Below are 14,377 nucleotides of genomic sequence, written 5' to 3' on the forward strand. Positions count from 1 at the left end.
ACAATAGCATACAATTTTTTTTTGAAAATCAATAATGATAAAAAAAACTGTATGTGAATGAAAATTTAAATAAGCAAATACTAAAAGCCTGAGATTTGAGGTTTCTGTGTTACAGTATATTGAACTTTGCAACACTGATACAATTATTGAACTGAATCGAAAAAAACATTGAACTAAAATGAGCTGAATAACGACAATATTATCTTCTGTAGAGCTGCTTTACAGTTCCATATTTGATTGATTTTACAACATTAAGACTTTAAGGCTTTGCAACAATCTGTATTGTATTGTATAAAGTGCTATTTTTTAATAAATGTAATGTATTTATCAAATCACTGCTGAACGATATACATTAATTCTAATTGATACTATATTAATGCTCAAATTAATTTGTATCGTTAATTATTAATAATTACTTTTTTTGTGTTTGCAGGTTCTCTGAACTCTCTGCTTGGGTGACGTCGAAGGAAAGTCAACTCAGACTTCTGCGAAACAGGGCTGGAGACCCCAGCAAGTTTGGACAGGTCAAATCCACAATTGAGGTGAGAAGTGAAGACGGAAAAGAAATGGAAGTGGAAAGAAAAGTGTGACAGCTGTGTGAAATGTTGACCAATTGTCCCTTCATGAACGGCAGAGTCTGAGAAACGATGCTGAACTGCAGGAGGGGAACGTGAGTTGGCTGAGGACGCGATTGGCCGCTCTGATAGAGGTTTGCACAGAGACTGACGCCCAGAGGCAGGCAGCCGCCCTCGGCAAACTCTCCACTGACTTTAAGGGTCTCCTCACCTCCCTTTCTGAGGTAATACATACTCATTTTAAGAACCATAAATCAAAAATAATCTGCCATAGTAGAAAATATTAGCGTAAATCAGCTGTTAGCTGCTAGTAAATCAATCAGATTTAGTCAGTCACTAAATTCAGTGTTTTCTAAAGTGTTTTGCAGCACTTGTGCCTAGTTAGGCTTTTACCAAAAACCTAAGAAATACAACAACCAACAAACGATCTAAAATTTGAATCACAGAGAGCAATAAAAAATAAAAATAAAAACAAGTTAATGTTTAACAAACTGGATTTTGTGCTACTGTACCTTTAAGATGTCTAATTGAAAAAGAAAAGTCCTGTTTTCCAAGTTATGATGCATTTTTTGATGCAAAAATTTAAATAAAACTGTATGTGTGTGCTGTAATAGTCAGAGAAGGTTGTGCTGGCGGTGAGCGACTGTGTGCAGTTCAGAGAGGAGGTGAAAACTACACTGGAGGAGTTGACACAGGGTCAGCAGGATCTGCAGTCAGAGATCAGCAAGATTTTGAACTCTGAGTCTGTCAGAGAAGCTCAACAACTGCTGATGCTTTATCAGGTACCACTCGCACTGAATCAATCACAACCCTGAAATAATGAAGCGGAAAATCATATTTATAACTAACATTCACTTACTTTCCTAATGTGCAGCAACAACTGAAGCGTCTCCGACTGAAGAGGAAGGAAATGCAAGAGCAGATAAACCGTGGAAAACTGCTCCAGACGGAGGAGAGCCTGGAGGAGAGCTTACAGGAAGATCTGCAGAAACTAGAGACCACCTTGAGCAAAATGAATCAAAGCACAGAGTCACAGGAAAAGAACCTGGAGGTGAGGATGTTCAAGTCAAATTAAAAAAAATATATATATAAAACCTATATATTTTATATTATAATATTGCTAGCACTTTATTTTACAGTCCGGTTCCCCATATACATACTATGTACTTATTATAGTAATAACTGGGTAATAACTAGGTACTAACCCTGAACCTACCCCTTAACCTAACCTTAACCCGTGTAGTTGCCTTATATTACCAGTACTTTCTTTGGTAAGTACATTTAAGTGCACATACTGTAAATAAAGTGCAACTATATTGTAATTATATATAGAACATATAAAATATATAAACAGTGTTGGGGTAACGCATTACAAGTGAAGTGAGTTATGTAATCAGATTACTTGTTTCAAGTGACGAGTAAAGTAATGCAACAAAACATTTTTTACTTTTTCAAATAAGTAATGCAAGTTACCTTTTTATGTTCTGTATATTTGATAGAATGTTGAATGAGGATGTTAAAGACAAATGAAATAAAATGTATTCATTTTACATGAACTATTTCCCAATGATTATTCAGTTTCATTTGAAAATCATTCATTGTGCGTTCACACCGCCGCCGACGAGAGCGTCAAAGTGGCCGAAAGTCATTCATTTTCAGTGTGTGCCGGCGGCGAGCTCCGGCGAGGGCATCTTGGACAGCGAGAAGAGTTGAAGTCAGGTCAACTTTATCGTAATGAGCTATGATGCGGTTCGGCGGCAACCAATCGGAATGTAGAAATCCTCCGCTTGAGAGGATTCCCGAGAACGCAGTAAAGTTAACTTTGGTTCCGACCACATTAGTCCCCAAGCAAAATAGAGGAGAGGTTGATCATGTGAATTTGATAAGAAGGCACGCAACACTGTTTATAGGCAACATTTTCATGCTAGAACGCTTGTTTTTCAGCGGAAATGCAAATTAGATTAGCTCTTAACCATGAACACAAAAGACACAATGTTTGAAACAATGTTGTTGAATGTCGCTCTGTGTTTTCAGGTGACCTTAGCTGCTTGGCAAGAGTTTGACAGTCAGCATACAGCAGTGAGGGAGTTTGTGGGCAAGGTGCGGTCAGTCACAGAGAGAGAGATGAACTTCAGCAGTCCAGACAGTCTCAGCACAGAGCTGGAGCAGACCAAGGTGAGAACAACACCTGATCTCCATGGGCTCAGTGTAATGAATCACCTTTAATTAAACATGAGCATCTTTAGTTTCAACACAGAAGATCTGATAGAGTTTTACACCCAAATCCTCATTAGAAAATGCTCTGTCAATAAATTTCTAAAAAAGTCTCACTACAAGACATTGTAACATAGCCAGTATGCACTCAACTGTAACCTAATAAACAAAACAATTGTTTATTGTGATTATTTGGTGTATTCTATCTCCCAAACACAATGTCACAGAAATATTCACTTCATCTGTTGCTGTTATTCCTGTAGGATCTCTTGAAACAGTGTGAAACAGAGGCCAGACAGGTGAACACTCTTCTCAAGAGGGCCGCAGAGATCCAGCTGGGCCCCAAAAATCAGTCTCTCCTCCAGGATCAAGCACGGGCTCTAAGTGAACAAGTGGACAAAGTTGAGACTGGACTCAAGCGAGAGTAATACCCTACTTTATTTATATTTATTTCATTTCATAGACAGATGCATTAAGAATTATCTATCAGTGCATAATGAAACTATAATATCATGATTACTGTCTGATTTTTCAGTGTGAAGACTTTAGAGGGAATGAAAGATCAGTGGGATTCTTTCGGGAGTGAGTTTGAAGCTTTTTCCTCTTGGATAACAGAGAGAGAAAGAGAAATGGATGCCTTGAAAAGCTCCAGCGCACCTTTGGACCAGCAGATCTGTACCATAAAGGTGCGATATTCAATATATCATTAAATAAATGAACAAAGTGTCTTTTAAAATGCTTAAAATGACTGAATGCCTTCTGTGAAAAACTTTTAAAATTAATTTTATAAATAATAATTTGAATTCATTATATTCTATATATTTTATTGCATATTTACGGTGGGCAGACGATCAGAGAAGGTCTGCAGGAGAGGTCAGAGGTCCTGTCCAATCTGGAGGAGAAGTTTCAAACGCTGGTCCAGTTTATGTCCTCTGGCGAGTCTGCACGAATCAAAGCCCGTCTGACACAGATTGGCAGATACTGGGAGGAGCTTAAGGAGAGTGTGGAACACCTGGATGGACAGTTGGAAGAGAGCTCCTCCCACCAGACGAAGTTTAATGCCAATCTTCAGCAGGTATGTTTGAACATGCTATTTAGTGCAGTCGTACTAAAGTTATTATGTTGTCTAATGACATTGCATCCTTTTAAAAGGTACAATCAGAGGTTGAAGATATCCAGAAGAAACTTGACAGCCCTGTCACCTCTTGTGTGTCTTCATCTGAGACCTACAAAACTCTACAGAGTCACATGGTATGATACCTTCATGTCATTGTGAACATTTCTGATTAAGAGTGTGTTCACACTTGTAGTTTGGTTCTCTTGGTTCTTTTGGTCTGGACCAAAAAAAGAAAATCATACATATAGTTCACTTCACACTGTCACTTTTTACACTGAAACTACAGATACAAAACAGTACGTTTTGTGACAGAACTTACCGAACATCCAAATCTGTGCAAAACAGAGCAATCGCACCAGAGGTTGTTTTACTCAAACCAACCCTGTCAAGTGTGAACACACCCTTATTTGCACCAATTTAGTCTGAATAAGTGATTTGTTTGGTTTTCAGGATATGTTCCAGTCTCTGGAAAAGCTGAAGGCCACCCTGCTGTCTCTGTGTGCTGGCGCCCGCAGGCTCAGCGAGAGGGAGAAGACAGAGAAAGCCGTGGCAGCCCTACAGCAAAGTTATGAGCAGTGTTTAAAACAGGCCAAGGAGAAACAGAACCAAATGGAGAGCCTTCTGTCACATTGGCAAAAGTATGATTATTTTCACTGTTGGTATCTAATGTATTTACATCTTAAATCCTAAAAAATCCCTTTGTATGAGTAGATATTCCTTTAATAAGAGTTATTTATTGAAATCGTTTGCTCATTTCAGATATGAAAAGGATTGGTCTGCCCTGCAGTCATGCCTGGAGAGATGTGAATCCGTATCCAGCTCTGACACTCAGTTCCTCACGGTTGACAAACAAAAGCTCAATGGAGAACTGCTGGAATTGAAAGTAATAAACTAGAGAAACAGCATTCGCAATGCATTTTACTTCAATTGTGTGACATTTTCCTATGTGCAACAGAATATTTAGCAAGAAATAATAAAAGGCGGGGCTTAATTTTATCCATAGGGATTTAATTGAATTGTGAAATGTAGGCTTATAAATGGTTAATGTTATTTTTTTGTTTCTGCCTTATTGAAAACAAGCGTTTTAAAAAAAAGAAAATGTCATATACTGATGAAGACTAGGGACATTGAAAAGTTGATGTTCAACTTTATTTGGTGTGTAATGTTGCTGTTTGAGCATGAAAAAGTTACAAAGGACAAAGTTACTCCAAAGGGAGTTAATCTCTATATCAATGCACTGTTTCTGAACTTCCTGAAATGCATTGATTGTAGTCTTGAGTTTTCTTCCGGGAACAAACACGCCTCAATATTCCTAATTTAAATAATTCCCGCCCAAGGCATACGCAAAATAACATGGCAAGGCCTGATTGAGTTGCGTTAGTAGTGTGTTGAAACCTGGTTATGGTAAGGCACGTGACATTTCCCAAACACGCTCGAAACGGCTGACCAATCGCAACACACTGGTCCAGCCAACCAATTGTTCCATTGCACTTTTCGTAAGGTGGGGCTTCATAGAGATGGGAACTAAACAGAGCGTTACTGACAGACTGAGAAGAGAGGCTGCAATAATGTAAAATATGGGGCAAATTTTTATTTATTTTTTACATTTAAGCATGAAGACCTATTCTAGTAAACCCCAAAAACAAAATCTAAACTTTGCAAAAGGGTATAATATGGCTTTTTATTTAGTTTCTTAAATTTCTTAAATATTGTTCTTTTAAAGCACCTACAGAGTGAACTTCAGTCTCTGGAGTCAGTTTACAACAGGCTGGAGGCCCAAACACCAACCCTTTACACCACTGCATCAGATGAACGTGTGAAAACACTCAAAGAAGACCATGAACAGCTCGAGAAAAGATGGAAGTGTCAGACCACAGCTATACCTAACAGGTCAGTCATAAGTACTGTAAAAGTATTTGCAGGCTAAGTTCTACACTTTGATTGTGTTTTACAGCATATTTTCCATGTTCTTTTATAATGGTTTCTTGAAATTATGAACGTTATGTCTAACATAGTACATCAAACTGTTACAGAATCCAAGTTCTTCAGGAGCACCGTTCTCAGGTGGAACAGTTTGATCAGGCCCTACAGAAGTTCTTCAAATGGGGAGAGTCTTTCCTCTCTTCTTTAAATTCGTCCTCTCACATTGATGTCACTGATCTTCAACCTTCCACCAGTGATATCAAGGTACGTTCCATTATGAGAGCCTCCATTCAATGAAGACATCTTTTATCTTAATTTATTTTAAATAAATCTTGTTCTTTTAAACTTTCTATACATCAAAAAATCCTGAACATTAAGCACCACAACTGTTTTCATCATTGATATGAACAAGAATAGTTTCCAGATCAGCATATTAGTATGATTTTTTTAAGGATTATGTGACACTGAAGACTGGAGTAATGATGTTGGAAATTTTAATCATAGGAAAAGTTACATTTTAAAATATATAAAATTAAATAATTGTTATTTTAAATTCTAATAATATTTCACAATATTACTCTCTTTAAATGTAGCCTTGGTGAGCATAAGAGAATAAAAATCTTACTGACTACAAACTTTTGAACAGTTGTATGTAAATCTTATGTAAATATTATGGATGTCAATCGAATAACATTTTTAATCCAATTAATTACAAAATTTACAAATATTAATATTTGATTAGAAAATTCACAGACATTATTGTGACATAAAGGTGTTGATTATAGGCAATAACAAAAACGTTTATTGTTTTTAAAAACAATTGTTTAATGTGTTAAATTGAGAACCCTAGTAAATATAAAATGAGGACAAAGAATGTTATTTATCGGCAGTATGAGAGATTGCAGATTTTAAAAGTAATGTTTCATAATTTTTCCCACCAGGAGAGGAGAGATGACCTACAGAAGCAAAGCAGTATAAGACAGAGTCTTCAACAGCAAACAAAGGTCTTGTGTGATGTTTGTGAGCCTGCTGAGGTTCAGCAGCTTCAGGGAAAGTGGGAAAGCTCCTTGCAGCCGTACCTGGAGGCCCATCAGCTGGTTGATCTACGAGGTGAGAGTATGGAGAAGCTCGAGGCCTTCCTACACACCCACAGTGTGGCAGCCAGCGTCCTTCAGGGCCTCAGACAGACTGTGGAGAGCGCTGGGAGTTGGGATAAAAGCCGTGTGGACGAGCTGCAGAAAGACCTGGAAGCCATCGTTCCCGATATCGGCCGTCTCGAGACGCTTGCCGTGAACCTGGATGGCAGCCTCTGTAAGGCTCATCTCCACCTGATCAATGGGAAGGAGACGCGCTCCTCGTGCCGCTCATTGGCTGACTCTTTGAGTGTTGAGCTTGATGCCGTGAGGAACCTACTGGGCTCAAAGCAAAGCGAAGCTGAGGCTCTCGGTGCTCTTTGGAGCTCGTTCAGACAGCGTAAAGAGCAACTGCTCAAAACGGTGGAGGACATTGAAGAGAAGGCAGATCAACAGGGCCTGAAAGAGCCCAATGTACATACTCTACAGCAGAGGTATGGATTGCCCTTTTCAAAAGGGTTGTTTGTACATGTCTGTGGCTGTGTTTATTGAACTGCATCTTCTCTGTGATGTGTGTAGGCTTCGGTTCTTCAATCAACTGGAAGACGAGCTCCAGTCCCACCAGCAAGAGGAGCAGTGGCTCAGGGATAAAGGTCAACAGCTGGCTCAGAGAGATGCAGAGTTGGGTGGTGAAGTACTGAGGGAGATCAGCCTGCTTCAGACCACCTGGGAAGACACCAAGAAACTCATCACTGAAAGGTGGGCCACCAGGAACGACCTATTGTACTTTTTTTGTTATATTTTATTGGTATTTGCCACTCAATCAATCAGACAATCAGATAAGACCTGGACAGAAAACAAACAGTTGCATTTAATGTTTAAAGAATTAAACACTAGTCTTTAATGGGCACATGGTGACTGATTTCTTAGTTTTGCAAAGGTGCAAATTTTCAGGATCTAGCTGACGTCGCTGCGTGATTTTGTTCCAGGCAAGAGCAGAGCAGCGCTTTGGTAGACCTCATGAAAGACTACCATAGTCTGAAGTCTTCAATAAACACGATATTGGAGAGCGCTGATGCCATAGCTGACATTAAAGCCGTCCTAAAAGACCAAGAGGACACACGGAGATCCTTGTTAAAGGTAAAACCTGCCCGTCTGCAGGCAAAATGCAAAATAACAGCTAAAAAGAGTTACTAGCTTTTACTATCCAAGATAAACTTTAATGTTGGGCTTTGATTATCTTCCTCTCTGTAGCATGAAGCTGTAAAAGCAGAGATGGCCAGTAACCAGGATGTGCTAGAGCGATTCTCCAGTAAAGGAAAGAAGCTTTTAAGTGAATTAAACAAGATCCCGGAATGCGACGCCCAGATTGTGAAGACAGAAATAGATGCCACAGTGGATCAGTGGCTAGATGTGAGTTTGGCCAATGGCCAATTATTAAATCTTCATTCAAAAAAAATCTCATATAACACAATCTAAGAGCCATTATTCTTCACATCAACACACAGGTTTCAGAGAAAATCGAGGACAATCTCGAAAGTCTCAAGAGGAGCTCTGCTTTGTGGGTGGAAATCTACGATATCAGTGGAGAAATTGAAAGCTGGTCCAACAGCTCGGTTATGGATCTTACAGATGGACTCAATAACTTCAACGATAGCCAGAAAACCGCAAACAAACTCTCGGAAGTCAAGGCATGTTCCAAACGGTGTCATTAAACACTGTTATAAAACCAGAGAACCAGTTGTGTAATATGTTATTCATTTTTCTGTGTAGGTGGATGCTGGCCTAAAAGAAAAGAAGATTGATGCTTTACAAGAAAAAGTTTCAGAGCTGAAACAGCTTTGTGGTGGCCACGACGTTCCTGCTAAACTTCAGGTAAGGGCAAGCTGTATTTCTCACACTACACAACAAGGTTTCTTGTCACATGTTGTTGTCTTGTCATAGCAGCACTCATATACACAACGCTAACGAGGTGCACAAACTACAAGACATTTGCTCAAGAGGCGGTCTCGACCAACAGTGAAATTTTTTTTATGTTCTCACATAAATTCATAAAGTAATTATGAGATTTTTAAGTTTATACCATCTGCACTGTGTTTGGCTGGATTAGTTCCATCTTATCGTTGCATTGCACACACTACAAGATCAAAAAGAAGCAAAATCCAGCCAAAAGTCATGTATTGTGAGCTTGCCTTAAGTTTGATTTCCATTTGATCTTTGTTTGTTCTCCATTGGATTCATTACCTGTACGCCATATTCAAACCTTTGATATCTTCCAGGTCATGGAGACGGACCTCAGAAGGAAAATTAGTAGCATCGAAGAGTTATGTGATCAAGCCAAGAGCAACCTCCAAGATTTCTGCTCTCAGAAGAAGCAGCTGGAAGATTTCCTCACCCAGATGTCTGAGTGGCTGACAAGCCTTGAGAGATCTTTGGTGGATTCACCCTGTGGAACAGCTCCTGAAGAGATCTGCAGAGTAAAGGTACAAAAAGTGTGATTTCTTTTATTTTACATGATACATATCACGATTAGCATCAATCTTCAATCATTTCATATAGAAGTTTTAATAGCTCTAGGCAGGGCTCGAAAATAAGGACTGGCCAATGACCCAAGGCAAGCGTGAAAGACACTCGGGACAGAATTGACTGCAAAAACACAAATATTTTTTTGTGTGATTATCCTTGAAAGCACAGTCTTCAATGAGTTACAGAGTATAAAATGAACGTAAACAGTCGAATAGATTTGTGCGTCAGGTCTTAAAGGATAAGTTCGGTATTTTACACTTAAAGCCCTGTTTACAGATCGTATCTGATGAAATAGAACGGTTAAGATTAAAATTAACCTAAAATTCTCGGGACAGCAGCATGTGTCCAAATTTTAATCTTAACCGTTCTATTTCATCAGATACGATCTGTAAACAGGGCTTTAAGTGTAAAATACCGAACTTGTCCTTTAAAGTGACAGCAGCCTAATAAACCTGCTGCTGTCTGTCAATAATGTTACTCAAACAACAAACCTAAAATCACTCACTGCTCTTGACTAAAAAAACTTCTGTTACTTTATTTAATTCATTTATATTTAATTTATACAGTGAAGAAGCAGTGTTATTTTACATTTGATAAATTTTTTTCAATTTCTGTAGTAATTCTTACATGAATATACTGTTAATGTTAAAGCACTGTTTATTTAATTTGTAACTTTTCAATTGTATATTTGTTGTTATATTTACTTGTATTTTCTTATTGATTGTTAACTTGTTTTTAAAAATGTTTGATGTTTATATGAGTTAGACTAGTAGTTCTTGTCGTGGTATAAAAATTGTGAAATCGACAATTGTGAATTTTCACTGGTATCTAAAATTTTGGTGTCATGACCACCTAATTTATTAAAATACAAGGTTACATAAAAACCAACTAAAACAATATATTATAAAAAATAATATCATATTTGTTTGTGATGGTGGTGGGGCCAGTGAAAATTTTGGGAGGGCTAGTGAAAATCAGAAACACACCTTAAAAATCCTTACCGTTGAGCTCTGCCTAGAGATCAGAGAGAGAATGGAAAATGGTCAGATAATACAAAATTATGACTGTTTTGCTACAAGAAATCTTGACTAGCATTATAAATGCACTTCAAGAGAAAAAAAAGTAAAGGTTTTCTATGCATACAATTCATAGGAAATCCAGAAGGAGCTTCAAAACCAGCAGACTAGCATTGACTCAGCCCGAGAAAGTTTGAACACACTTTGCAGAAAATACCCCTCAGAGGAACTAGCTGGTTTAGGTTCCTCTCTGACTGACCTCATCAAGAAATATGATACGGTCAATCAGCTCTGTGTAAAGAAGCTTGGGTCCATGCAGCACGGCCTCCAGCAGAACTTCAATGGTGAGAATCAGTCTTCCTGAATTAAAAATGATCTTTCCTTTGATTCAAGGACAGACATTGCAGTAAGATTACTTACTGTCCTCTTTGTCTTCTTCTTTTCTCAGATCTTGTGAAGGAGTTTCATACATGGCTCTCTGGACAGAAGGACATTGTGAGAGAATGTGCCGACCATTCTGGTGACATGAGCGTGGTGGAACGCAAACTGCAGAAATTGAAGGTACACCTCATCCTACATGTAACTGAGCAGTTTGAAAAATGTCAAGTAATCTTTCTGACCTCATTGAGAAGAAAAATGCTATGTAAAATGGCAAAATCGCATACAATAAAATAGCCATATTTGGTGATAAATTTACAGCTATTTTGAGTGGGATTTGGACCAGTGTGGGTGGCCTTAAAAATAGATACCAAGCAACAGTTAAAATGTCTTAAAACAACACTATTGATGATTGTGACTGGGAGAGTTAACTTGAAAATATGTAATTTGTTATGTGAGCTGTAGTGACCTATTATGAAGTACTGTTTTTAAATGATCTTTCTAATGATTCTTAGGATTTTTATATGAATAGTTGTGCTTTCCCTGAGCAAAACTTGCCCTCATGATTCTATATAGTGTTGTAGGTGGTTGCTATGCAGTTGATAGTTGTTAGGATGTCCTCTGTGGTTTCTAGGTGGTTTTTAATGAAAGAATCCTCTAATGTTTATCAAGACTGTTTATTCGATCAAAAATACAGTTAAAAATGTGAAATATTATTACAATTTGAAATTCCATTTTATGAAATATATTCACATAGAAAACAGTTATCTATTTATGTGATGGCAAAGCTGAATCATTACTCCAGTCTTTAGTGTCTCATGATCTTTCAGAAATCATTCAATTATGTTGATTTGCTGCTCAAACCGTGATAAAAAAATTCTGGATTCTTTAAAGGGTTAGTTCGCCCAAAAATAAAATTGACCCCATGAATTACTCACCCTCAAGCCATCCTAGGTGTAAATGACTTTCTTCTTTCAAATGAATACAATCGGAGAATTCTATCCGGAAAATATCCTGGCTCTTACAAGCTTTATAATGGTAGTGAATGGTAAATGAGATTTTGAAGCCCAAAAACGTGCATCCATCCATGATAAAAGTAATCCACACGGCTCCAGTGGGTTAATAAAGGCCTCCTGAAGAGAAGAGATGCATTTGTGTAAGAAAAATATCCATATTTAAAACTTTATCAACCAAAATAACTAGCTTCTGACAGTCGGCATGTGCAAGTCGACTTACGCCAAAAGAGTAACTCTTAATGTGATGTATGACGTTGAATTTACAGTAGGAGTAGCGTAAGCTAAGACGCTAAAAATTCTCGTTTTAAACTTCTAATTTGTGACCGGTGTTTTGTTTTGCTCTATCCTCTGCGCTTCCGCAATACGTTATGCATCAGGTCAAGGGTTACTCTTTCGCTGTAAATCGTTGCTTATGGCCGTCTGTCGGAAGCTAGTTATTTTAAGTTTTTAAATATGGATATTTTTCTTACACAAACGCATTGCTTTGCTTCCGAAGGCCTTTATTAACCCCTTGGATCCATGTGGATTACTTTTATCATGGATGGATGCGCTTTTTTGGGTTTCAAAATCTCATTAACCATTATAAAGCTTTGTACGTTTTTTAAATAACTCTGATTGTGTTCCTTCTTCAATGCAAGTCTGTGGGATTTTGCATGTTTTATCCGTGGAACATACGAAGTAGGATGGCTTGTGTATGTTTAACCCTTAGCACTCATTGTGGAGTCTCTTCTCTGTCTCACAGGGAGCTCTGGAGCGGGTGGAGGATGGAGACGGCCGTCTAACACTGGTGTGTACAGAGGGCGAGAAGCTTCTTCTACACCTCCCCAAAGCCAGCGCTGGCCAGGTCCAGCAGAACCTCTCCTCTATCCAGCAGGACTGGGACAGCTACGTGGAGCAGTGTAAACAGAACCAGCAGAACCTGGAAGACAGCGCCAGTCTGCTCAGCGGGTGAGAACTGCGGCTTCACAGTTCACACTGCTGCTTGCTGGGTTCAATATTACAGCGGCAGATTGTTTGAAATAATTACTGCGGATAAACGGCTTTGCTGTGGAAGCGAGGACATACTCTCGGCTCTCAAGTTGGCCGGGGGTTATTTGGCCCAAACGCTCTGAATTGAAATCTGTGCTGTGTCTTTCTAGCTTTGAGAGCTGTCTGCAGAGGTTGACACGATGGCTGGAGCGTATGGATGTGAGGATGAGCACAGAGCTGCCCGAGGGGAGACACAGCGATCAGGAGAAAGTGACGCTGGAGCGCGTGGAAGAATTCCAACATGAAGTGCTTAAAGAGAGGTTAGAATATGTTAAACTGACAAATATCAAACTGAATTGGTAAATAAACAGCCCTTTTTTTTGCACCAGCAAAATATGAGGTAACACTTTACAATAAGGTTCACTAATTAACATTAGTTAATGTATTAACTTACATGAACTAGCAATTAGCAATACAGTTGTTACAGTATTTATTAAGCTTTGTTAATGTTAGTTTGGGTTAACATTGTTAATGTTTACAAATACAACCTTTGATTTTGATCATGTATTAGTAAATGTTGAAATTAATATTATTTAAGATGAATAAATTCTGTAGAAGTATTGTTCATTCTTAGTTCATCTTAACTAAGGTAGTTAACTAATGTTAACTAATGAACCTTATTGTAAAGTGTTACCAAATAATAAAATTTGTAAGCATGTATACCAATTTGTGGAAGATCCTATCCGAAACATTTCATATATGCAAAATACACACATTTAAATGAATGAATGAATGAATGAATGAATGAATGAATGAATGAATAAATAAATAAATAAATAAATAAATAAATAAATAAATAAATAAATAAATAAATAAATAAATAAATAAATAAATAAATAAATAAATAAATAAATAAATAAATAATTATTAATTATTAATAATTATTAATAATTAAATAACTATTAATTTATTTATTCAAATGTTGAATTCTTTTTATTTAATATTTTATTTTGCAGGGAAATATGACCTAAACTGATATGTTATTAGCCGGTCTTATGTTTTTTTTTTGCATTGTGAAATTATTTTCATGACAATTAAACATATTTCTTATTTGTAGGAAATGTGATCTGGGCATGTTTTTGTGAGATTTACAGATCTAATATGGACATTTTATAATATATAAGTAATTATAATGTATTGATTTTTTTTTTTAAATGCAAATAATTTTCCAACCTGTTCTCCTGCAGGGACTCGTTTGAGAGTCTGTGTCAGGAGGCTCAGGCTCTGAGTGAGGGGGGTCACGGCAGTGGGGCGGAGGTGCGGGCGTCTGCACAGCTCCAGCTGCAGCATCAGGCGCTTCTCAAGGCGGCGAGAGAGAGACTGCGCGTGTGTCAGCTCAGTCAGCAGGAGCAGCAGAACTTCGAGGAGACGCTGCAGAGCACCTGGGGATGGCTCAGCGGCGTACAGGAGCGCCTCAACACGCTCAACAGCACCAGCGGGAATAAAGAGACCCTGGAGAAGAGATTGGGCCTGGTTCAGGTCAGAGAACAGAGTCATGACACCCATATGA

General features: G+C 38.0%; 1 protein-coding gene across 10 annotated transcripts in view; it reads left to right on the forward strand.

The window, feature by feature from the left end:
- The window catches only part of syne1b (spectrin repeat containing, nuclear envelope 1b), a 119,820-nt gene that overhangs the window by 35,183 nt on the left and 70,260 nt on the right, over window positions 1–14,377 (forward strand). For all 10 annotated transcript variants that reach the window (XM_082143165.1, XM_082143171.1, XM_082143163.1 and 7 more), the window contains 25 exons: window positions 434–542; window positions 635–799; window positions 1,190–1,357; window positions 1,450–1,626; window positions 2,610–2,750; window positions 3,053–3,213; window positions 3,325–3,475; window positions 3,637–3,864; window positions 3,942–4,040; window positions 4,357–4,544; window positions 4,666–4,789; window positions 5,630–5,796; window positions 5,940–6,093; window positions 6,771–7,396; window positions 7,482–7,661; window positions 7,892–8,042; window positions 8,157–8,315; window positions 8,411–8,593; window positions 8,676–8,777; window positions 9,182–9,385; window positions 10,581–10,788; window positions 10,893–11,005; window positions 12,581–12,786; window positions 12,978–13,127; window positions 14,055–14,346. In XM_082143165.1, coding sequence (XP_081999291.1) covers window positions 434–542; window positions 635–799; window positions 1,190–1,357; window positions 1,450–1,626; window positions 2,610–2,750; window positions 3,053–3,213; window positions 3,325–3,475; window positions 3,637–3,864; window positions 3,942–4,040; window positions 4,357–4,544; window positions 4,666–4,789; window positions 5,630–5,796; window positions 5,940–6,093; window positions 6,771–7,396; window positions 7,482–7,661; window positions 7,892–8,042; window positions 8,157–8,315; window positions 8,411–8,593; window positions 8,676–8,777; window positions 9,182–9,385; window positions 10,581–10,788; window positions 10,893–11,005; window positions 12,581–12,786; window positions 12,978–13,127; window positions 14,055–14,346 — 4,606 coding nt within the window. The remainder of the gene's footprint in view (window positions 1–433; window positions 543–634; window positions 800–1,189; window positions 1,358–1,449; window positions 1,627–2,609; window positions 2,751–3,052; window positions 3,214–3,324; window positions 3,476–3,636; window positions 3,865–3,941; window positions 4,041–4,356; window positions 4,545–4,665; window positions 4,790–5,629; window positions 5,797–5,939; window positions 6,094–6,770; window positions 7,397–7,481; window positions 7,662–7,891; window positions 8,043–8,156; window positions 8,316–8,410; window positions 8,594–8,675; window positions 8,778–9,181; window positions 9,386–10,580; window positions 10,789–10,892; window positions 11,006–12,580; window positions 12,787–12,977; window positions 13,128–14,054; window positions 14,347–14,377) is intronic.

The sequence above is a fragment of the Leuciscus leuciscus genome (assembly GCF_965113295.1).
Source record: "Leuciscus leuciscus genome assembly, chromosome: 17".
NCBI classification, from domain to species: Eukaryota; Metazoa; Chordata; class Actinopteri; order Cypriniformes; family Leuciscidae; genus Leuciscus; species Leuciscus leuciscus.